General features: G+C 43.1%; 2 protein-coding genes across 2 annotated transcripts; both read right to left on the reverse strand.

The window, feature by feature from the left end:
* Positions 1 to 343: 343 nt before the first annotated feature.
* On the reverse strand, positions 344 to 8,745 carry arf2b (ARF GTPase 2b). Its single transcript, XM_070851269.1, has 5 exons — positions 8,627 to 8,745; positions 7,282 to 7,439; positions 6,338 to 6,448; positions 3,189 to 3,313; positions 344 to 2,327 (listed from the first exon to the last, which is right to left on the reverse strand). The coding sequence occupies exons 2-5, from the start codon at positions 7,427 to 7,429 to the stop codon at positions 2,166 to 2,168; spliced, it is 546 nt and encodes a 181-aa protein (XP_070707370.1). The 5' UTR covers positions 7,430 to 7,439; positions 8,627 to 8,745; the 3' UTR covers positions 344 to 2,165.
* A 1,674-nt stretch (positions 8,746 to 10,419) lies between these two features.
* Positions 10,420 to 24,830, reverse strand: LOC139220157 (mitogen-activated protein kinase kinase kinase 14). The gene is made up of 15 exons (XM_070852226.1): positions 24,726 to 24,830; positions 22,675 to 22,971; positions 21,346 to 21,421; positions 20,328 to 21,114; positions 18,694 to 18,828; positions 18,424 to 18,553; positions 17,627 to 17,755; positions 15,334 to 15,438; positions 13,967 to 14,130; positions 13,737 to 13,887; positions 12,728 to 13,264; positions 12,108 to 12,214; positions 11,908 to 12,028; positions 11,731 to 11,831; positions 10,420 to 10,936 (listed from the first exon to the last, which is right to left on the reverse strand). The coding sequence occupies exons 2-15, from the start codon at positions 22,943 to 22,945 to the stop codon at positions 10,772 to 10,774; spliced, it is 2,979 nt and encodes a 992-aa protein (XP_070708327.1). The 5' UTR covers positions 22,946 to 22,971; positions 24,726 to 24,830; the 3' UTR covers positions 10,420 to 10,771.
* Between the last annotated feature and the right edge of the window lie 449 nt (positions 24,831 to 25,279).

Genomic DNA, 25,279 nt, shown 5'->3' on the forward strand with positions numbered 1-25,279 from the left:
TGTTATGGTTCTCAGGCTGTTAGATAACTTCTAGTGATGAAAACCTTCAGGATATAGATATAAATATAAGAAAAACCCACTAATTTAGAGAAAACATCCTTTAAATTCAGGAGAAAACTGCAGACTGACAGTGAACTTAACACCTAAAAGAGCATTTTGGATGTTTTCTTTCCACTAGTCTGAAAAACAAACACATGCTGTGGAAGCAGAATAGACGAAAAAAATGAAATATGAAAAACATATATATATATTTAGTGAGAATTTAAATATTAGTCAAATAAGAAAAGTTATTATTTGGACGAATCAAACCAGTAAAAAAAGAAATACACCACAAGACGGCCTGTTGGATCAAATCATGTTTATTAATGTGTTCAGGAAATCCCCACAGAAACAGTTTACAGGGGAACGTACAGATTTACAATCATTCTTGACAGAAGTGCCAGCTCGACCCCCATGGTTCGACACGGAGCGCGCCCGCCGAGTCTCACGACCAGTTAACCGCAAACCCGTTCCCCTCAACAGGTCTACCGCCGAGTCCTTCCAGCTCGCCGCCCACTGACTGCTTGTTGTTGTGTCTCTTCGGTGGCGGAGGATGTGGTGCTGTGGATGCGTAGCAGTGGGCCGTCAACACCCAGACGCCGGAGCGAGGTTCCCCCTCTTCGTGTCTGGACTGTTCACGCCTAAGGAGCCTTCATATTTGGTGCCAATCCTTCATCCCAACCGGGGAAATTAGACAGTCAGATGCTTTCAGTCAGATTTCACAGTAAAACTGCCAACCGTTGGTGAGAAAGAGAGAAAAATAAACCAAAACCTGCAGTTCAGGCCCTCGAGGATAAACTACGTTCATATACAGGATTTGTCATACTGCTCAGATGCATTTGGTTCATCAGTACAAATAGAAATGCTAAAACTAGTTACAGAAAAAAAAAAAGAAACACATGTAACATCTCTTAAAAAGGAATAACATGTGAAGCATGAACTGTTCTCGGTCAACCGGCTGAAGTCTGTGAAATGCCCCACGCTTGGTATCCGACCCGCTTTGACGGAGGAACGCTGCCAGAATGATCAACTACACCGAAGGTCCGATTAATGAATCCAATTCAATCCGGGGAGTTTAGAGCGTCCGCTGCCAAACTACTTGAAGAGACAGGAATTGCATATATCCACAGATTCTAATTTTAAAGTAGAGTTAATTAGTTTTTTTATTTTATTCTTAAAGATTGTTGGCTTGCCTTGTGCTTCACGGTCTCTCTTAGACGGGGGGGGGGAGGAAGGTAGTGTTCACTGCAGAACCATCGCTAAGAATAATCTGTTATATTCCAATATAATAATAATAATAATAATAATAATAGTAATAAAACAAACAGCATGATTTTCAAATGACACCAGAATGATCGAGGATGGGCGTTTCTTTTTTCTCCACGTTCCTAGTTTTTGATTTGCTTCGACCTGATACAGGTTAAGATGCAATTTACTGAATCTCTTACTGGTGGGTTTGAGGTTTCAAAAATCAAAAGAGGTTAAAATGAACATTTAGCATTCAGTCTACATCAGGTGAACGTTTCTAGTTAACATAGATCTACACTACGGGGAGCGGGGAGGAGAGCTTGCACCCTTGCTCTTTCTTTGCCGTATGAAAACCATGCTTCCTCTGGAGAGTCGGGGCGAGGGGAAGAGGGGGAGGAGGAGGAGGAAGAGGAGGAGGAGGAGGAGAAGGGGGCCGTGCAAGACTTGGAGTGGGGGTAGGCCGAGCGGGGCGGAGGCTGAGTTTGGTGGATGGAGAGAGGGGGCTTGAAAACCAGACTGCTGATTCCACAGGAGGTGTGTAAAAGGCACGCCAGGGTTACTCCCAATCCCAGCCAACATACGCAGAGACGCCTTCACACCCACACACACACACACACACACACACACACTCGCTGAACACACGAGGTACACATGCGCACGCACACGCCCACACACACACACACACGCAGCACAGGCTAGAGCCCCAAGAGTACTGACGGGGGGAGAAAGCAGGAGGGGAATGAAGGAAGTTCTTGAAAGAAAGAGCTGGGGCTGGAAACTGGGTTAGATGGGGGCGAAGGGGCCTGGATCCGGTGCTGCCGCTGTGTTGAAACAGAAAAAATAAACAACAAACAAAAATCAAAAACTGGTGGAATGGATCATTTCTGGTTCTTCAGCTGGTTGGAGAGCCAGTCCAGGCCCTCGTACAAGCCGTCCCCGCTGGTGGCGCAGGTGGCCTGGATGTACCAGCTGCGCTGGCGGAGGGCGTGCAGGCCCAGCTTGTCTGTGATCTCTGCAGCGTTCATAGCGTTGGGGAGATCCTGGGGGGGAACAAACACACAGTCTGTCAAGATGCTGCAGGCGCGACGGGTTCACCAGCAGAAGGAGACAGATTCTCCGTGATACGGTTCAAACAAACGCTCGAAGAAACAGACGTGATGACAGAAAAATAAAAAATCAGAAACACACCGTGAGGTTCTGAATAAACACCTGGACTTGACCTGCTGCTTCTGCTTTACCTCCAACTACAATTAAAATTATTTCCTCCTCACATTACTTTCGCTTTTCATGACTGAGTAGCTTGTATTGACTCTGGCGTGTCATTGTGTGCGCTCTGGTATCACAGGCTGTATAGAAGAAGAGGACGTGGCCACCATGACGTCACCCACTAGCCGCCATTTTGAAGCCTCCAGCTGAACGTTTAACATTTTACTGACAGTAGTCATCTTGATGTAGGAGCCAGAGGTGACACACCCCCCCACCACCACCTCTGATTGGTTAGTAACATGGTAGCCCCGCCTTAAAGCCTCTTCCTGGTGTATTTCCCTCTAAATGGGACCACAATTTACTAAAAGAACTTGAAAAAGACTGTAAACTAGCGACTGAGACCAGAAACTAATCAGGAAAATGTTCACTAAGCTAATAATCATTTTCTCATAGACTTCCATCCTATCAGACAGTGGAGTCGCCCCCCTGCTGGACATTAGAAAGAATGCAGGTCTAAGGCTGGTCAGCAGACCCGGGCATACAGGTAGAACATGTATGTAGCATGTTGTAAACCTCATGGGGTGACAGCAGGAAGTGGGGTGTGTTTGTGGTGGAGCAGGAACGGTGTGGTGCTCTGATTTATTTCCATAAATAAAGAGCGGTGACACAGAGAGGGAACAGGAATGCGGCCTCACCTGTTTATTTGCGAAAACGAGCAGCACGGCCTCTCTGAGCTCGTCCTCGGCGAGCATTCTGGCCAGCTCCTCCCTCGCCTCGTTCACTCTCTCCCTGTCGTTGCTGTCCACCACGAAGATGAGCCCTGCGTACGAAGACACACGGTTATTAAAGAGTCAATTCAAGCTTTAATCGTTCCATCTAAATAGTTATTCTGAATGTAATTAAAGAATTAAGCTTACAGACTTTTAATACCCACAGGAAGGAGATATATAATCTGGTGTGTCAACTTTGGCTGTAATTGATTATGATGATTATCTGGTGCGAGGCGCCCAGAGACATAAACATGACGATGTTTGTTTCATTCAAATATTAAAGAAGATTTCTGGTTTACATAAGTGACTGTAGATAGAACTCCAGCATTTCTAAACTTTAAAAGACAAACCCTGTCATATATACTTATTTATTTCTATTCTTTTTATCAATATCATAATAATTAGAATACAGAAATGTGCTGCCATCTTTTATCCTCTGGTTCCAAAGTCTTTTCACTGAGTCACACTGATATTCTGTACAAAGAGTTCCCATCTCTTAATATCCGACACCTCAAATGTCAGTCAGATCTGAATATTCACACTACGTGATGGATGAATGCTGCCCCCAAACTCTTCTAATGAGCTTCTGATGTGGTCGTTATCTAAATAAATCAGCCTGAAACATTTGAGGATTATAGAGATGAACCAGATATTTAAACATGAACGGCTTCATGTGTCACTTGGGAACATTTTACTGAACCAACGTCTGACAAACACTCTTGTACTCTAATGTATTCACACAGTTGAATGCATTACTTTGTGCTGAGGAGACATTGAGACGCTCTCCTATAAATTATGTAACTGCGGCAGTGAGAGAAAGCGGACGTGTTACACCTTAGAGGAGACTCACGGTAAAAACATGAAAAACTACAACGGATCAGCAGTTTTCTACCTCGTGAGATTCTGTATCGATATTTGGAAGAAGTGATGAGGAACTAAACGAGAAACAAGAGACGAAGAGGGCAGAAGGGCAGACTTCAGTTCCTCGTGGCTCCTTCAGCTAAAGGAGAGTTACATTCAAGACTTACAGACTTTATTTGTGCCATTTGGATTGAAATTTAAGACCAATTTTACAAAACTGAAGGGAAAACCAAATCAAATCTGGGGTTTCTTGGCAGTTTGTGTCTCACTCTGCATGTGCACCAAACATTTCGTACACTTCTACCATTGCCATCGTAATAAACGCCCAAATCACTATTTGAGCGGCCATTTAGCAGACTGGATTTTTCTATTACGCTGCAATACTTGAAGTCTCCACTAGTGGAGGACTGGAGCTGGTTTGAGGGGAGTGCATTTATTAAGAATTAACGTGGCGGTCCGTCCCACCGCCGCCCTCCTCCTCCTCCTCTTCCCCGTGTTGTCCAGCGAACAGTGACAGACAGCTAGCGGACAGCGGACCTGCTCCGAGCTTCCCTGCCGCATATAAAATAAGCCTTGTTGGTGGCGCTATCCTGACCTGAGAGACATTAATGTCATCGGTAACACTAAATTAAAATAATATGACGATGTAATCTGTATTTATTGGTGCTTGTAAATGTGAGCCTGAGCGTGACTGGTCGTCTGTGTGTGTGTGTGTGTGTGTGTGTGGGCCCTGTGACTGACTGCTGACCAGTCCAGGATGTTCCCGCCTCTCGCCCAAGGTCAGCTGGGATTGGCTCCAGCCCCTTGCAACTCTTCATATTAATTTATTGACCGTCGATGCACTAATCCTTACCAATTTGTCAAAGATTTTAAATTGCATGTCAGGAAAAAAGAATATCCTAGTTTTCATGTCTTAGCACTTTGAAAGATTGATTAAATACATGAATACAAATTAAAGGCTTATTTGTAGATTATTGAGTTTAATGTTTAGGACTTTTAACCCTGAGCTGTCAATCCATGTTTAAGTACACGTCCTGATTTATGAGGCAGCTCACAGGTTATTATTACGTTACGTACACTGGCCTGGACAGGCGCTGGCACCTGGTCGGGCTGCTGCAGCACAGACTGCTAAATTACAGACCGTCGGCTGTGAGCAAAACAACACAAAAACTAAATACATCAACACTAACTGAACGCACGAGGTCTAAAAACTGTTTTCTCCTTTTTCACATTAACTTAACAGACGCTACTGTTTTTTTTAAGGGTTGAAATTTGCTGTGAATTCACACCAGAGAGCAGAAAAGCATCTCACTCATTCTACACTTGATGCTTTTTAGAGAGGTCAGCCGTTAAAACGACAGCCAGACACTGATTGATGTAAAAAAACAAACCCACATTGATCTCTGCTGGTATTGCTCTGTGCTTTCAATGGGCTTTGATCGATTCTCTGATAATAGAGCAGCAGGTGCCGACCTTGTTGGCTTTTAAACCCTTAAAACAGACTAGTGTCTTCTTGTGAACCCCCGTCAAAAGGTTATTATGGCCTTAGTTTACATTCACAGTTCAAACAAAGACTGATTTTTCCAAGATTGTTTAGTTTTAATGATTTTTAGTGGCCTGAAGTTATCTTGGCACCTGTAAGATTTACTTTGGGACCCCTTAGGTGGGCTAGGAAACCTGTGGGGGGAGGTTATTTTCCAGACAGCGCCCAGGTATCGGTTTCTTCTTGCTACAGAAAACACCAAATATATTCTGAAATAAGACGTCCTGTTTTAAATGAATCATCCTGTATCTAACTGCCATTACCACAAGGTTTCACACATTTAACTTCACACCTGGACGCTCAGAGTGTGGATGGTGATGTGTGCTGCAGCGAGATGTTTGTCTGGCTGCATGAAAGACAAACACGGAGGAGCGGACGGGGGCTTCAAGCGGGGCTTCAACTCATTAAAGCTACAACAAAACAGCAGTTCAGCTGAGAGTTACCTGCAACATTAGCAGGGAATACTAGGCAGTATTACACTACAGGGCCTTCACATGAATGAATTCAATTTCAGGAAACAGTAGAGGGGTCGCACAATGAGTCCTTTGAGAGTTGAACAATGGCGTGTGAGTCACTGGTTGACTAGCTTTAAGATCATCCTTTATGCACCAATGAGGCCACCTATAGGCAGCACTGTTCACCGACAGTATTCAGATTCAGTCCCCCTCACCTTGAGTGTTCTGGAAATAGTGGCGCCACAGCGGCCTGATTTTGTCCTGACCGCCCACATCCCACACTGTGAAGCTGATGTTCTTGTATTCTACAGTTTCAACATTAAAACCTGCAGGGAAGAGAAGAAACACGGGTGAGTCACTCTGTGTTTGGGGGGCAAAAAAGTCTACAATTCAAGTTTTTAGTGCCGCCAGCTTAATATCAAGACACTTGAGCTGGTTTAACATTTTGCATAAACAAAAATCATGTTCATTTAAACCTCAAGTTCAGATATGCAGGTCACAACAAGCCTCGGTATCCAACCTGAATACCTTTTAATTGTGCATTTAGCGCACTGAAAGCTGGCATCAAATCTCTGCCTGTGTTTTGGTTAATACTTCCTGATTTATATCATAGTTTTAGGCTGAAAAAAATGGGCGTAAGCAGAATTTATTACAGGTGACTGCACTCAGACAGTATTTACATAATTTGTTCCTATTCACTTAAGAACTGATACAGATTAATCTACCAGTTACTTTCTTGATTAATCAAATCATTGCTCTATCATTAAAACATTAAAAAGATCCCAAGGAAACCCCAAATGCCTCGGTTTGTCTGACAGCTAGTCCAAAACCCCCAAATATTCAATTTATTATGATAAAAAAGCAATAAAAACAGCAAATATCCACATTTGAGAACTTAGAACAATCCTTTTTTTAAATATTCCTGCTTGAAAAAGAACTTAGTTATCAGTCTGGTTGACAATTTGTTTTCTGCTGATCGACTAATCGGTGCAGCTCCACTTTTGTTGAATTAATCCCTAACTTTGATATTGTACAGACACCAGTATTAAAACCAATGAAACGACACCGTGCACGTCCTAAAGACAATAAACTGTAAAATTAGTAAAAAACTCAGAAAATACAAAAAGGACAAAGTGTTTTAAAACATATAGATCCATACCAATGGTGGGAATGGTGGTGACTATCTCTCCAAGCTTGAGTTTATATAGGATGGTTGTTTTTCCAGCAGCATCGAGTCCGACCATAAGAATCCTCATCTCTTTTTTGCCAAACAGGCCCTTGAATAAGCTGGCAAATACATTCCCCATGGCGGCGAAGCTGTCAAAGTAGAGAAGGAAACAGGGTCAGGAGTAATACATCTGTAGTGCTTCAGTCTCAGGGTGGAAATCACCAAGAGGAAAGGAGGAAGCAAAACTGTGCTATTAAAACATGAACCACTCAGGGGGTTACTGGAGGTAAATCTATAGATATTTTATCATTTAAGGACAAAACAGGCTAATGACAGCAGCACAGTAGGTCGACTATTAGGCTGATTTAAACCGAAAGAGGACACAATGAATGTAACACGGTGGCAAAACAAGCTAGGTGTTTACTTAAGCTAATGGTTAAACGTTACGGTTTATGGGTCTACGATTCCAGCTCAAAACCGTCAACCATTATCTTAACTTCTACCTCCACAACAACGCAGCTAACATCGCCTCATGTGCGGTGAAGTCTCACTAATTAACAGCTGAAATCATATCTGCAGGAGCAGCTACGTTGTTAAACCCGGATAAAGTGGAAAAAGTACCTGATCACCAGATAAGAGAGGCCTGTTCCAGCTGGCAGACTATCCCCAGTGCACTAGCTGCAGGGATAATGTTACTGTACGTGTGAGCCGTCACAAGACGCTAGCTAGCTAGCTAACAACACCTCGACCTTTTAGCAGGAGGCCGACAATCCAGCGGCTGTTTAACTCCGTGTCCGCGCAGGTCAACTGTAAAATTAACAAGAAATGTGTGCGGGAGGCTTGTCGATTATTTTAGATGTGTGAATAGCCGAAGTTGGGTGGCGTTAGCTGGTCACTCGAAGCAGATTACGGCTAGCTTTGCTTAGGGCGGATGCTTCGGCTAGTTAGCCTGCTAGCTTGTGTTAGCTTGCTGCTAGCGGGCGACACAAAACCGCGGCGGTTAACCGTCGAAAGACCACCACCGTTCACCGAACACGGCCACTCGTTTCTCACCACATCGAACGCAAACATGCCCTGAAAACCCCGTCAGAGTAATATAACCCCACTACCCCCGACTCCTTTTTAAAAAAAAAAGATCCGTACGTTACAGGAACTGCTTTAGCTAGCAGGCTAACGTTAACTAGCCGTTAGCTAAATGCCGCGTCACAGTAAGGAGAGAACACCGTGACGTCATGCTAAACGCCGACCAAAGCCTGTGTATCGCGCGGAGCAGCAGTCAGCTAGCATAACAAGACACACTAGCGCAGAAAAACGGCGCGTTTGAGCGGAGTTTTACCTTTAGAAACACAGCTTCTCGATCTTTCCGTTATCTTTCACTGTCACTCCAAAATGGCGTCTTGCGCAACCAGGGAGATACCGGCGTACGGCCACTTCCCACTATCAAACCCGGGCCAATGGCAGCGGGAAAGGTGTACGTGTCGGCCCGCCTCCGCTGCGCTGCGGGCCAATCAGGGCCGGAGCTCATCCCTGTGTGCACAGTGCACAAAATGTCGAGGAAGTGAACCGGACACAAGTTTATTCAAGTTTCAGCCACAGACACTGTGGAAAAAAAAAAGTGTGTATAACAAGGCAGGCCGGCTGGACCTGATTCGTCCTGTAATGGTGGCGTGTGAGCATAACTCCAGCTGTGGCTGCCAAAAGCAAACGCACAGAGGTCTTATTTGCTGCTCTTTCATGGCCTTTAGATCAGTAATACAACATGCAATAATTAGCTTCCAGCTTTGTGGCAACAGTGTCCTGTTTTAACATCATAACAGCACCTCATGCATGAAGCCAGCTGCATACAGAAAGGGGTTTTTGCCAGCTTGATGGGATCAGATATTCCTTTATTAGTCACACGAAGGGGAAGTATTGAACAATATTACAGCAGACAGGAGGAGATTTAAACAATAAATAAATAAAAATAGAATATACATAGGGGGGGATATAAAAAAAGAAGGTATTGCACATTAAAAAGTGAGTTAAGAAGATTAATATTGCACAGCTGGTGAACATTATAGTGCTGTTACTGTCAGTTCTGGTGCAGTTTGGTGCTGGTTGTAAAGTCTGACAGCTGCTGGAGGGAAGGACCTGCGATACCCTCACCTGTTGCCGAAGGAGCTCCTGGTGTGAAAGAACTGGACCTAAACAACCTCCAGCACCTTCATGGTGAACTGGGCCTCACTAAGGCTCATGTGGCTGAATGGGAGTGAATCCCTGCAGCCAGGAGGAAACAGCAACAATACATATCTAAAATTAGTCATTTCTATCCTTGTTCTTGATGATGATCGTCTTGTTGTCCCGCCAGCAGGCAGCCCTACAGTAACCTCTGTGTTGAGCTACTGGACACCTGCTAAAAGTCAACAAGACCCCATGTCTCGCCACCGTGCACGCACCGTTCATGTCTCATTGTTTCAGGCCAGGAGGATCAGCCGCTCTAATCCTCACTACGACAATCACGTTATGGAGTTAGGCGAACACTAGTTATAATGTTGTGGGCAGAAGGAGCCCACATTCCTCTAACATGAAACCTAATTTAACCACAAGGCTGTATTATTTCTCAACATGTAGGTCGAAACACTTCTTTAAAGCTCCCAACACACTGATGAGGAAATACTGGATTATCTATTTACAGATTTAGTGGCCTCATTAGTGGTAGAATTTAAATATATAGATCATATTAAACACACTCCAGTTTCCTGAAATTACCTCTGAATTATGATTAAATCATCATAATTTCACACCTCAGTGAAAAACTTTAACATGCAAAATGTCTCAAAACCACGTTATGTGATGTGAATTTATGAGAAGTGTCTCATAAACCACACACCAAAATCATGTGGTTTGATCACATGAAACAGTCGCCAAGACTTGTGTCTTTATTGGTGCTGTAGGTTTCTCCAATAGTCCAGTCTGTGCTAGAATAAGAGGCATTTTCAGCAGCAGCTCGTGTGCGGTGATAAATGAGTCTTGAATGCATCCCCACAGTCAACTGAAGCTGGAGGACACAAAGAATAAAGGACAAAAACAAGCAGAGGAGGCGGAAGAGGTCATTTTTTTATTAAGATAGAAAATATCACTAACGTTCAAGTATTAAAGTCTTCAAGGCTCATGTTGCATTATGACAGGTAGTCATTATTTTAAGCAGCTTCACATATTCTAAACGTTAAAAGGGACCAAACTCTAGTTTCCAGGAAACAAAGATGTATAACGAAACTGTGCATATAAGGCAAGTTAAAAAAATAATAATAATAATAATAATAAACGAAGGAACGGATATAGGAAAATCATCTTTACAATTCACAAATGTCAAATTCCAAAAGTACAGACAATCCAGGAAAATGAGCTCACATATCAGCAGCACACGTCCACATGGTTGGAGAACAGTCTGTAAATATCTAAATTAGTGCAAACAAACAAGCAAAATAACAAAAGAAATGTCTCATTCTCGAAGTTCGAGCTTCCCGTCTTGGACTCTCCACCTCCAGCGCTGACATCTGTCTGGAGCGGGAACGCAGCGGAGCCACAGACAAGACTCTTTGACCTCCTGTTCAAAGGGCACCGTCTGCCTGTCCAGGGTCTCCAAGGTGAAGGCTTTCCCCGAGATCTGGAGTCCAGAGGGGATAACTCATGTGGATTGTGGTCGGGTCGGGTATCAAACCTTAATACTGACTGAAATGTGTCAGGTTTATAATGTTTTTACTGTTTCTTCCTCTCAGTTTGACTGTTATCAGCCGACTGAATGGCCCTTTATCAGATGTCATGACTCCCATTATCCTGCTGCACCTACTTGTGTATGAACGTTGGTGAAGTGACCGTGTCTGTTTGCAGCACGTTACCTCCCCACTGAGTTAACAACAGCTCACACTCTGTGTTTACAGTTTTACGTGTCTCTCTGCTGACTTGAATTGAAATAAAATGATTTAATCGTGCTGCTGGACTTTCCAAATGTTATCAGACTGAATGGATAAAATACTGGCGTCACTTTCACAATGTAAGTCTATGGAAAAAAGTCTTTTTGGGCCCAGTGGCATCGTTTGTAATTAAATGGTTTGTAATTAAACGTAAAATTGGCTTCAAAGCCAATTAAGTCACATACTTGACTTATGTTACATTTAAAGGTGCATTAGGTGCGTAATAATGAATTTATATTATAATAAATAATCAGTTTTGGGGCCTTAACTCCTCAAGGTTAAGATAAAGGTGGGCTGCCTGTCTTGGAACAAAAGACGTCCTCAACTAACATCATAAAAAACATATGAATAAAACAATAATCCTCAGATTAATCACATATATTTCATGTGTGTGACTGTTTAGGTCATCTAGGAACTAAATCGATCACAAGAAAAACATCCCAAACACTCAAATAAGCAGTTTCAACATCAGTCAACCGTCTCTTACCTGATCACTAATTCCTATAGCAACATGGCCCACTTTGACCTGCCGACGTTCCCGAATCCTCAGACACTCACCCTGCACGTTCTCAATCCAGATGTCAACACCTGGAGGGCAAAAATGGGTAAATAGCAAAGAAAACCAAAGTGAAGCGACGCGAACATGGTGACACCTCGGTCCTACCTTCGAAGCAGTACAAGGAGGGCTGATTGGCGGAGGCCGACCACTCCAGGTGTCCGTCGGTCTGACTGTTGCAGGAGGAGAAGACTCCAGAGCTCAGATCATCAGACGAATGCTCCGAGTCCTTAAAAACGGAGAGAAATGTTTAGTAAAAATGTGTTTTCAGAGTAAGTCCACTCACATCTGCAGCCACAGACTCTCACCCTGTCTGAGGCCTCCAGCTGCGACGTGTCCGAGCAGCTGAAGCAGGACGGAGGGTCGTCTCGAGGTTCAGGGGACGGCGTCTGGACTGTGGTGCCTATAGCCACATCTGGTAAGAGACCACATGTTAGCAGGGAGCGCCAGTCAGGTGTACTTCAATCAATCAATCAACTCAATCAATCCACGCTTTCCTGCTCGGATCAGTTCATTTGGAAAATCTTCCTTTCGACAGACGACTTTCTCCATTCGAGGGATCAATATGTGGAACTTTTTAGCCACAGAATGTAAAAAAAAACTCAAGTTCGATGAATAATGGACGAATAAACAGGTTCTTTTTGTTAAATATTTTTAGTCTTGGCTCTTGGGACAGAAGTATTGATCGTTACTGAACTGAAATGGACCAGAGCTTTGCATAAAGAAATATATTATACCAACAGAGCAGTACTCCAGCAGACTTGACACCTTTTCCTCGTACATGCTGAGGTGCTTTATCATGTTTATCACTTTCTTTTCCTTTTCCTCAGACACCACCGGTACTGCAGCATCCTAATAAAATGGTCACATTAGATGATGTTGCTGTATCCAGTCAACAAATTAGAAAAGAAGAGTTCTTCTGACTCACCGTCTCTGAGGTACTCCAGCTCTGATCCTGAGCCCCAGAAATGCTCATTTGTCTGTTGGCCTTTCTGCAGCAGAGGGAAGAGGCCTCGGAGAGCGCGGAGATACTCTGTCGATTCAGAAGAATCCCACTCTTCTTCTTCCTCCTCCTCCTCCTCTTCATCTCCTTCCTCTTCCCAATCCCCTTCATAGTCCCCGTCAGTCTTCAGCCACCTTTCCTGAATGCATTCCTCCTCTCCCATGTATATATCCACCTCTGAGTCGGACCAGGTGTCCCAGTCTTTTTCGTCCGCGTCGGCCTGCAGTGACTTCGGCTGGCACTCACATTCCCTAGTTAAGGAATCTGAGTCTTGGTCTGTGTTACCGTCTTTCCAGTCGCCGCTGTCCTCGTCCACTGCTGTAGTTCTCCAGGGGCTCACCCAGAACATCGTGGGCGCTGAGACGGCCGGTTTAGTCAAGCAGGGGTCGTCTTCATTCTGGTTCTTGGCATGGTAAAGCTTCTCACGGGCACTTTGGATGGACCAGGGACTCAGACCTCCGACTGTGGAGCAAATATTCACTTTATGAGAGATGCAGATAATGTCCCAACAACAGTGAGGCCCGAAAAACAGATAATTCTGTGTTTCCATAGACAGAAAGACAAAGTTGGGTCCCTGCAGGGGTTTCAGGGGCTTCCAGGTCATATAATGACGTCATATAATCAACACTGATTTTAGTTAATTCAGCTTCCTCTTAGTTTTCCAACTTAATTTAAACCACTGCATCATAAGTCTGTCTCATCATTTTCTCAGTTTTTACTAAAATATTGTTATATATATTGCATTCATCACACTATTGTGGTTTCCTGTTCTGGTTTTATGGGTTTAACTTTGTGATTTCTATGAAAAGAATTTGTCATTTTGTTCCTCCAGTCTTGCTTGATGTTTAGAAAAGTGCTCTATTAATAAAGATTACCATCATTGTTAATATAAAGATGCACACAAAGATGATTCTCCAATATGTAAGGCGTCCACCTGCTCTGAGGGCCTTGGTGGTTTTCCTCCTGAGCTCCCTCGCCGACGCTCGCCTCTCGGGCTCTTTCTGGAGTCCGGCCCTGAACACTTTGGCCGTGAAGTTGTTACAGTTGGACGGCACCTCCCAGAGAGGCGCAGGCTCGTTGACAATCTGACAGACAGATGACAAGAAACATGAGAATCAGGGTGAAGTCATCACACTTTGCAATGACCATAAGTAGGACTGTGACCTGGAGGCACAGGGGGTGGGAGTAGTAGCGGATCCATGGGTGGCATCCATTGAGCATGTGCAGCAGCATACAACAGCTGCTCCACACGTCCGCCTTGGCACAGAGTTGATCCCCTCGTGCCACCTCGGGGGCCATGTGGGTCTCTGTGCCGGGGAAGGCAGCTCCTACATCGATAAACAGTGAATTAATTTTCTTTTATTTCTTTATTACCTCGTCTTTTCACCTGGCTGGTTTGCACGTGATCACACTCCTGTTGTTTGTCTACATGCTGACATGAACTTGTTGTTGCATTTGTTTCCCGTGACTTCAAACTATTAGTTTGATGCACACGCTGAGCTAAGAAACATGGTAAACATTCCAAGGTTATAATAGTTAAATACATTTGTTTTCAATTTCAGTTTGGTTTTAATTGATTTCTTAAATAATAACTCTGGTTATCTCTTTTTAAACCTATTTCAACATATTTTAGTTTAAAATGACTGGACTTGTCCAACCAAAAATAACCCACCAGACTTCACTGACAAAACCAGTAATTTTACCTCACAGGACATGGGAGTGGCTGGTCTACCGCTGCCTCCATCTGTTAGTTTGTTTGTGTTATTGTGTCTTACACAAATATCGTGTTGGATCTGAATTAACCCTTTAAAAACACCAAAATCACACAATAACACAAACAAACTAACTGATCGAGACAGAGGTGGACCAGCAGCTCCAGTGTAAAATTACTGTTTTTGTGAGTGGAGTTTGGTGATTATATAACAGCTGAGCCTGGTCTCATTCAAAAAAGATGAGAAAAAGTATTGTGAAATAAAAAGATGAAAACTGATTTAATTTTCTCTAAAATTTTAGATTGTTTTAGTTACTTTTTTACAATACAGTTTAAGTTATCATTTTTCTTGTAAAGGTTTTTATTTTTATTTTAGTTAACAAAAATGTTCTTTTACATTTAGTTTTTGCTATTTAGTTTGTTTCTGTACTGTAATACAATACTGTAATTGTGGGTTTTTAAAAAAAAAGATTCAGATATTTTCTTTATAATGTTTATACGTATGTCTATACACTTTGCTGATGATACTTGTAGGTTTTATTTTCTGTACAGCCCTTTGAAACATACTTGGCTGTAATAAACGTTGACTTGACTTTACTTAAAGAACAAGATAATACAGAAACCACCTGTCAGAATGAGACTCAGGTGGCAAACATACAGTAAAAAAGTAGAATTATAGTGAAAATTGATAAATGGAGAATTTCTAAAGGGTGTAATCTATTCAAAGTTAATTTGTGTAACCAAATCCTGCAATAGGATCAACAAATATCAGCTGAACGGTTGCGTTTTCATGTAAATGTTGCCAGACTTTTGTGCTCACCCCTGAAAGCCTTGGTGCTCTGCCCGTCGTCATCTAGTGTCTCTGAGAGACCAAAGTCGCAGAGGAATGTGTCTCTGCAGTCTGCAGACAGCAGCACATTGTCAACTGGAATAAAATCAACACGTAGGATTTAGTGAGACAGCTTGTTTTCATTTGGTGCTCATTATGAAACAGTTGACTGAGAAATCGGGAGGCTGTCAGAGGCTGTCAGACTGATGGGTACACAGGGGGCCGACGCCTCTGCAGCCTCTGCAGCTCCTCAACAGCCGACACGGGGGCAGCACAAGGTAACATCTTCAAAAATAAAGCATCCACGCTCCCCCCACCTCTTCATGATATGATAGGACTGCTTAATTTGATGTTTGTTGGCTGAGTGAACCTCGTGCTCACAGTGAGACAATGGAGGGGCCTAATTTGAGCGAGCCCCTTCCAACTCAATCCCCTCAGCAGGGATTACTGAGGGTTTAGGGGTGAGATGTCAGTTTAGGATTAGGTACCAAAGCTGGGATGCTAGCTGACAGCACAACCAGCAGCTAGAGGCTCCGCTGGGCTCCCTCCCTGTAGGTACTGCTGATAATATCAAAACTACTGTCACGGCAGGGACAGCTGGAACACCGCGGGGCCTGAACAAGAGCTAAACACAAAATCTACAAAAAAAAGTGATTCTATGCTGAAAACACAAGCCGACACTTAAAGTTCAGATCCTTTAAAACATTCACTAATGCAGAAGTACCACACTGCAAATAAGGGAGGATGTGTAGCAGAAGGAAAAGTAGTCATTATGCTGAATGTTCCCTTGTTTAAACATAATTATGTCAGATTGTAGTTATTCTTTTCCTCAGTTATCTTTTATTGAGGGAACATATTTCAAATACATTTCACTTGGTAATTTAAATCTCCTTTTTTGGGTTCATACAACTGTGCACGCTGCACTGAAATCAAGAGAAAATCAAGTAATTACAATCATTTTATATCCAGTTGAGATGCTCGTCTATAGAGAAGCATCCTAATCTATAAACTGATGATATAAAGAGTGAATAAAACATAGCTGCGCTGGTCTTCGTCCGGCTACTCCCAACATATCTGGTGTGACCAAACCCAGCAGTGATGCATTGTGGTCCTATAGCGCTGCGACACCGTGCATCACTGCTGCACACAGCGTGGAAAATATCCTGCTGTCAGCACTAGTTCACAGGGAGGATCATTAAACTGGACGAATCTGCAAAGTAACAGCTGTCAAATAAACGCAGTGGCATAGAAATTATGATGAGACATTTACAAGGCAGCAAATATAAGATGTATAAGTATAACGTGCAAATATTCAAGTAAAGAAGAAGTTCTGTGGTGAGAAAAACAGGAGAAAACATGTTTTTTTGGTGGCTGTTTTGTTTATTTTAGCACATTGTGTCTTTCTGTGTCTGTAAATTTCTCCTGAACTCATCTTGGAGGGCTGTTTTGAGCCAGAAATCTCCACTTAAACACACCAAACCTTTATTTAAATCTGTATTCTTTGTTTTTACGGAGCGGTTTGTTCATATATGATCATATCATTATCACAGCCTGGTTTATTTCATACATTTTGTTCCTAAAAACACGGTGAAAATATGTTTTTTATGGCTGTCGACAGTATTTTCTGATTTATGGAGTGAGTAAAAAAACCTTTAGCATTAGCATTTAACAGTTCTTGTTCTGGAAATACATTCAAATCAGCTCATATTTAAGTAGACGATGTCTCATCTGTATATTTAAACATAAGCTTTCAGCAAACATGTAACACAGAAATAACCATCTTAATATAAGTCTCATGGTGATATCTATTAGTTATATATATTGTTTCTCCCCTTAAAGCTGCAATAATGAAGTGATTTTTTTGTCCCCTTGGAGGCAACAGAACAAACTGGAACACAACACTTATATATTTTCCTCTAATGAAGTTGATGATAGAACTTGTTGCCCATCCAGCAGCAACACTAACATTCATTTGTTGTCGTGTTTCTGGCAGCTCAGACAACATAAGTCCAGTATTCACATCTAAAGTTAAAGAAAAACATGCTAAAAGCTCCTCTATGTTCACCTGCTATGGTTTTAAACTTTTTTGCTGCTCTTGTTAACAACGCTGATGAAAACATGAAAACATATTGGACCATAAAACCAAAACAACGAGCTGAAAGATGCTAAAATCTGTCAAATCCACCTGACCTGAGATGTCCAGACGCTTTAAACTACAATAATCTGCTGCTCAAGATGTTCTAGCAGAGCCAGAATAATCATGTTGTGTAAAACCCCAGCGTACCTTTGACGTCCAGGTGAAGGACCTGTCTGTGGTGCAGGTGCTCTAGCGCCCCCAGTGTTTGGTGAAGGTAGTGCAGGGCCAAATCCTCAGGTAGGGGGTTCATCTCTTTCAGAAGCTGAGCCAAACATGCTGAAGAGACATTGGACAAATATTTAATTTATAGCATAGCAATTAAACAATTAAATACGATTACAAGTAGGCTGAAGTCAGGTAATCTGACTAAAACATGTTACTGCGTCGTCTGTACAGATGTTGACATATTGATTATCTCTTTCTGCATTATAATGTGTGTCTAACGATGCATTTTATTAACGTAAAAACTCAAAAAAATGATTTGTCTTTCGCCGTCGACAGCAGTGTAATAATATTATTGTGAGTCCACACACACAGGAATGGACGTACTTTATACAAGCAGATATATACTGTTAGTATTTCTGATAAAGTACTGACTTCAATCAGGTGTTGATATTAACATGTCATCTTATATTATGATATTAGCAAGAAGCTTCTCTTCTTTGTGTGAATGATAAATCACATTTTGGGTACATACATACTGCGATCAGACTGTTTCAGGTTTTTCTAAACGTCTAATCTCTGCCCTGAAACTTATTATCTTTTAACTTAACCTAACTTATTAATTTATCATCACTTACATGCACTTTTTTATGTTCCTGTGTCTTGTTTTCATTGTGTTTTATGTCCCTGTAAAGCACTTTGATCTGCCTTAAAGGTGCCTGTGTGTCTGAAAGGTGCTACATAAATAAATGTGCCTTGCCTTGACAGCGGAGAAAGGTTACCTGGCTTCAGGTCCATGAAGAGCACGATGCTGGGCCCCTCCCTCACGGCCCCGAAGAGCTCCACGACCCGGGGGGAGTTCAGAGCGCTCCACGTGCTCACCTCCTCGCTGCTGAAGTGATTCAGGGGAATCTGAGACGGGTTGGCGGCAACACACAGAGTGACATATCAGTAACTGTGAGGTCATCGCTCCAGTGTTCAGGACTCAGAAAGACTCTGGGTGGTGCATATGAGGATTATTCAAAAAAATGACTCACTCTTTCTTGGCTTACCCTCTTGGCAGCACACTGGAATCCAGTTCTTTTGTCCCGGATGCAGAACACGTCCCCGTATGAGCCGTTCTGTATGTGGTGAAGAACGCAGTACTCCTCTCCCTCCCTGTACTGAGAGCTGCTGGGCGCAAGTTGCTTCAGGACACAGAAGTGAGCAGTGACAGCGTAAAGATGAGCAGTCAAAAGGGCAAATCAACGCACAAACAGGAAGCGTGTTGCACTTTGGCCACGCCCCCAATCTGTGATGTCACAACAGGTCTGGAAAAGTGCAAATGCTGAGGCACATTTCTCTTTACACTACGAAGAGTTTTAGCATATTCAAGCTCATTGTTTTGGTTAAAAAAAGGTGAAAAAACCTGCCGTGCTCTACCTGATCAGCAGACAGACACAGTTACCGACCAGCTTTTAGTGTACAAGATATTTCTTTTTGGTGGTGGAGACCAAAAACGGAGCTAAAAACTCCACATGCAATCCTAAATCCTGGAAAATCTGTTTATATACCACAAAGTTTTCATCCATAATCATGTTGCTCTGACAAATGCCTGGATCATCTTCACCGCAGAGTGATTATAGTTTTGTATTTTTCTTTATATTTCATATTTATATTTTTGTTTCTTTTTAATTGTAGCTTTCAAGTTAGTTTAGTTTCAGAATGTTTAATCATAGTTTATTTTGTATTAGTATGAGGTGGATTTATCAGGGGCTGCCAGCTCTGAAGTCTAGTTCTTATTTAAATTCAATAAAATGCCGTTTCACATCTAGTTTTAGTTTTTAGTTTAGTTTTAGTGGACTATGATAACTTTTCTTCACAGGTTACACTTGAATGAATGAAGCGCTGCAGTGAGTCTGACTCCAGAGATCAGGTTTCATATTCAGACTCACATCTGTGGTTAGTCTGAAGCGACAAACAGACTTGAGTTAAGGGAAAGGTCGTGGATTAGATTAAATGTTCATAAACACGTTGTATCTAAAGACTTTCACTGTGTTAAACCGAGACCGTGACCTTTGTCTTATCTTAAACAAGTGCTGTGAGGGCCTCAACATAACCATAAAAAGTTTAATAATGCTGCAGTGCAAGAGCTGAAATATGTTGTCAGAGAATATCAACACTTACATTGTGTTTCCTTCAAAATGTATTTACTGTTGCAAGTTAGTTGTTCTTAAATGTAAGTTCTTGTGTCAGCCGGATGTGTAAATAAGCAAGTGCCCCCAAGTGGACAAAATGCCTCATTTGGCAGTCGAAGGTTCATTGTTTTGAAGGTGAAACGTGACAGCAGGTTTGGGTCATTTCCTGCTACTTCATTCATCTACAAAATACATTTTTAGAGAGAAACATTCCACTTTTTTTTAGCCCACTATGTTTATTTGATGCTGTTGGTTGCATTATGGGAAATGTAGGACCCAGCATATTTTGAGTTTGGTGCATAGCAGGGTTTCTGTTCTTGAATTTTGATTTAATTTGTCTCTTGTGAGTCTCTAAAAGTGTAATGTTAAACTATCGGAGTGCCCCTTCGAAACATCACTGACTGTGGCGTTTGGTCGAAACTTTTTGTGGCTTAATTTTGCGTTTAAAGCTTATTAATATTGGACCCAAGCAAACAATAGTGTGAAAGAACTGGATGTAAATGTCTTACATGGTGAAATATGAGTCCTTCATTGACAGGTTTGCTGGTCTTCCACTCATTCAGAGTCTGTTTTATCAGGACAGGTGAAACGGACAGCTTTGGCGTCTGTGTCACTCGGCCTCTTAGGACGTCCAAAGCTGCATCAATATCGCTCATGTCATCAAAACCAAAGGCGCTCTGAGGCGTGTGCTCAGTGCTTTGGGTGTAGGTGGACTCTGACATTCCCAGCAGGCTTTGCACACACCCTGCAGAGTCAGAGCCAGACACGTGCATCAGGTCAAACGTCGAAGTTGACTTTTGGGCTTCAACTCCAAAACGACCTGATACTTGTGGGTCGTCGTCTACGCCACAAGATGAGTCTGACTCGCTCTCCTGAGTGCAAACAGACTCAGAGTCCCGCTCCACGGCACAATCGGAGTCTGAGCCTCCTCGGCCATCAGAGCTGGATGTGTCGTCTGTGTCTACCGATCTGTCGTGGTCCTCTGATGGTGCACAGCTGCAGGAGTGCAGCTCTCTGCTGAAGCTGCACCGGTGTGAAGGCTGTGAGTCAGTAAACTGAGGAGGAGGCGGTATGATCTCAGCGGATGACGCCATCTCTCTGTCTGCCGATTTCAGCCAATCAATCTCCTGCACCCACAGGCCCCGGATGATTGGAGGCTCGCCCCCTCCCTCCTGGCTCTGCCTCCTGGGTTTCCTGCGTTGTTTCCTCTGGAGGTGGTAGTGCGGGAGTTTGGCGGCCACATCGAAGTCCTCATCCTCTGTGTCACTCATGAGGGCAGTTTCCTGGCAGAGAGACCTGCAAATTAGAGGACGTACGGCATGTTTAGCGCACTAGCTCAAGCTCTGCAGGCTTAAGAATCAATATTAATATGAATTTACTTCATTTCTTGACAACTCAAAGTCCCTTCGTGCAGATTTTCTAATGCCATTATAGGTTAATGCCTGAATTCCACATAGAAGCTTTAAAAAGAGTTCTTACAGCTGCAGTATTTTGTTAGAGACATCCTGACTGTGTATGGTGAGGTACCTGTGCTTTTTGAGCTGCTGAGATCTTGAATAAGGGCACCGTGTGTTGGTGGGGCTGAACTCCTGAAAGTCTTCTCCTGGGACAGACAAACGTTATCAATTATAAACTATTGTTGCACTCGTTATAGGAACTGCTGTTGGAAAACACAGATACATTCAGCCAAATATTACAAAGAGCAGTGAAGAGAAAGTGTGGCCTTTAAGCAAAGGTGCAACATTTGGGCAAAAACAACTGCAGGAACCATATTATGAGCATTCAAGGTGTTAAAATGTAAATAGTTTGTTATCAGATGAAAGCTGAAGTTATTTTTGAATACTTTGACTCATTCGTTCACACATTCGTCCTGCTGATGTAACTCAAACCTTCAGTTAACTCAACTGGGCATAAAGAGGTCGTGTGGATATTGTGGAGAGGTTCACCAGGTTTAAACCTGGTATGGTGTTCAGGTCTGTGGGACACGTTTTCATTTTTTTATCAAGAGCAAAATGATATGATTAATTACTTTTTCAAACTCAGACTCATTGGCCTTTGCTCATATCGATGAATCTGAGTTTGAAAAAATGATTAATCGTATAGTTTTTCTTTTGATGAAGAGCGTGAAAACTGATTGAATCTGGTCCACAAACCCGAACACCATACCAGGGTTAACAAATGTTGCACGACTGAAAACCACAACAATAAGTTGCTGTTTCACAGGGGTTATATGTGTTGGATGTGCAGCAGAGAAACAATCTGGCACATAACCTCCACCATAACATAAGGCATGTTGCTCTTTTTACACTTCGTTTTTTGTGTCGATTAAAAAAACAAGAGATGACAAGTTAGTGAGCTCTGGAGGTGATGATAGGTGGATTTTGGATTTTGGAGTGTTTCCTTCTGTTTCCTGGTGCTGCAGTCTAATGTTTTATCTCCGTCAGAGAGCAAATTAATGTATTTATCACAAAGTGGTGAAACATTCCTTTAACATCTGTCCTTAAAAATCAGCCTTACTGACAGATAAAAAGCCCAAACTGGTATTTTAATTTGAAGAAGCAGAAATATCCTGACTTTTAGCCTTTACCTACCCCTGGTTCCTACATGTCCCACAATGCAACTGAAGAGCATCTCTTCGTGCCCACTTTTGTGTGTTTAGCATTGAAGGCAACTTTTCCACTGACTGCTTTCAGTGCATTTAAAGTAACTAACTGACCTGTCTGGTGGAGTAGAGGCTTTTCATTAGTACTATTGGAAACTAGTTTCTCCAATGTTTCTCCAATAATAGTAATAAATAACTGTGGTCACTCCCGTGCTGCGTTCACTGGTCCACATCCTGCAGAGCCACGCTCTTACTCTCTGCCTGTGCCACTACGGACACCCAGGGATTCTCCTCCGACACTTGCTGCCCCTCTGCGGCCACATGTTTGGCAGTGCCGAGCTGCATCAGCCGACTCAGATGGGGGGCGATGGCCTGGACCAGCGAGTCCTTTTCCTCCTCACACGCTTGGCTGTCGTCCTCTTTGCCAAGAAATGAGAGTTCAGACCCTCCGGCCACGATGATGAAGGGCGTGTTGGAGTCAAACATCCCGGGTATGGCCATTTCTCTGGAGCTGTCGCAGTGCATCGACGTTGTGGGAAGTAGAAGAGAGGCTGAACAGGAGACACACATGCAAGGACATGAAAACACATCAGAGGATTCCTACTGTCAACTAAACAGTCTGCTTTATGGGAGAAGGAACGCAGAAAACCTGAAAATCTGTTTCTGTTCAGACTAAAATATTCTCAGGACAAAAGTCTTCTGAGGCATCAATTTGTTTTATCAACAACTTCACAACTCAGCAGGTGTTTTTACTGTAACTGTAACTAAGGATTAAAATAATTTTAGGAAGTATCTAAAGGATGCATCGACCTGTTGGGGTCCATTTTGTAGAAGCTTGTTAGCTTGCTAGAGTTTAATAATTGGTCCTAAACACAAAGATTGTGTTCGTTTTGCAGATATTTGGTCGTAAACAAAAATACTGGACCAACTTTTGACCTCATAATGGCGCCAGAGGCAAAGTTAGATGATCGCCAAAGTCAGAACCACAAACGGCTGCACAAAATGTGACACCTGTCCGTCCAGTAGAGACATTTCACCTGGTATTCACTATAAACTGTGACCAGATGGTGGCGCTAGTGAGTAAAAAAGTATGCACAGTTTATTTGTTATAGTACTTTTCACAAAGCAAAGTCACAAACAATAATCTAAAGAATAAAACTATAAATAAGATAATAAAAAACAGGGTCTGGATCCTAGTCTGCCTCTGATTGGCCCGAACCTGAACCCAATCATGTGACTCCTAAATCTAACCAATCACAGTTCCCCATGCCTGAGCCTAACCAGCCGATGGTTCGATGGACGGGACCTTCCTTTTCTAGCTGGAAACTTTTCTTTGAGCTGGAGGGGACTTTTTTGCTGCAATACCACGAGTGGCCACTGAGCGGCGGTGCAGCATCCAGTTCTTATAACACACCCAAGGATTCATCCTCTGGGGATTATGAATATCTGCACAAAATTTAATGACAATCTAACAAATAAATGTCCAACCGACTGATGCTAGCGTGGCTAAAATAACACTTAACACGTAATAATTGTGTTTGTTCATTGTCATTACTTTGGATGGTTGACGGAGCAAACACACCCTGACCACAGAATATTTCAGCTCTGGATAAGCGCCCCCCACCACCCAGCATGTCAAATCAACAATAGTCAAAGCAGTAAATTTGTAATTGGCAAGCATTTTAATGTGATGGCATTTGCCGTGGCTGGGCGTGAATGAACAGACACCAGTAGCGAGCCTGGCAAGGTGAGTATAAATAGCACGCAGAGATCTGGCACGCAGAGGAGCAGCCGCATGCCTTCCACTGAGGCCGGCCAGCTGTCCAAGTCTCTCTTCCTCAACCCTCGCCATGTTGACAGCGAATACTGGGGGATCAAAACACACACGCTTCCTACACATAAAGACGGCACTTTGTCCCGAAGTCCTCGCACGGAGCCTGAGGCTGGACGAGGAATCACATCAGAAGGCTTTTGCTTGGTAACGTGTGGAAAATCAACTCAGAGAACTTTGTAATTGTGAAGTTTACAAAGCCAGAAATGTACAAAATATTCTAAAGGTTGATCGATGAGTGACACCCTCCCTACTCAAGATCAGATAATCCTCCAGTACATGTAACATCTACATCTTAAACTCTGATCCCACCTCCCAAACAGAGATAAACTTCCCATGGTGCACCGCTAACCACACTTCCTGCCGGCAACACTGCCCTCCTCCCTCTTCCCTCTGTGACCTGAAAGCTGAAACACCTCCAGTAAAACAAAGCCACACTGTGGTTTAAGGTTCCAGCCGCAGGTGAGACGTTACCTCAGGAGGACGATCACAGGCTGGACGTCCCGTCTCAGGTTCAGGTGCGGCCGCTCCGGTGATCCTGGAGGAAGAGGAGGAAAGTTCCCTCCTGACTCTTCTGTTCCTTCTGTGTCATGTGTGTGTTTAAGAGTAACCTACCGGCTTTCTGCCCCCGCAGGCTCTGGTGATTGGTCGGCCATGTGTGCGAGTTATGAGCTCTTACACCTCTGTCACGCCGGCCCACTAACCCACCCACCCACCCACCCCCAACAACCCCTAACACCCCCCACCACCCACACACAGCAGCCTCCAAGGACTCTGGACGGATACTGTAGATGCCCTCAGTGACACTTGGACCTGATCTGTCGCTCTCTTTTAGGTTCTCACCACTTTAAAGACATGAAACAACGACTTCACCACGTTAAACCATCCACTCAACCTGTGAATGATCATTTTAAAGTAGATTAGAAACACAGCTTTTGCTTCACATGCCATTACTGTCGAACAGAAATCTATGAATCCATATCCTGTCATATGTTTCTACACAATTACTTTATCTCAATCTTTGTTTC

This window comes from Pempheris klunzingeri, chromosome 20 (assembly GCF_042242105.1).
Source record: "Pempheris klunzingeri isolate RE-2024b chromosome 20, fPemKlu1.hap1, whole genome shotgun sequence".
In the NCBI taxonomy this organism is placed as follows: Eukaryota; Metazoa; Chordata; class Actinopteri; order Acropomatiformes; family Pempheridae; genus Pempheris; species Pempheris klunzingeri.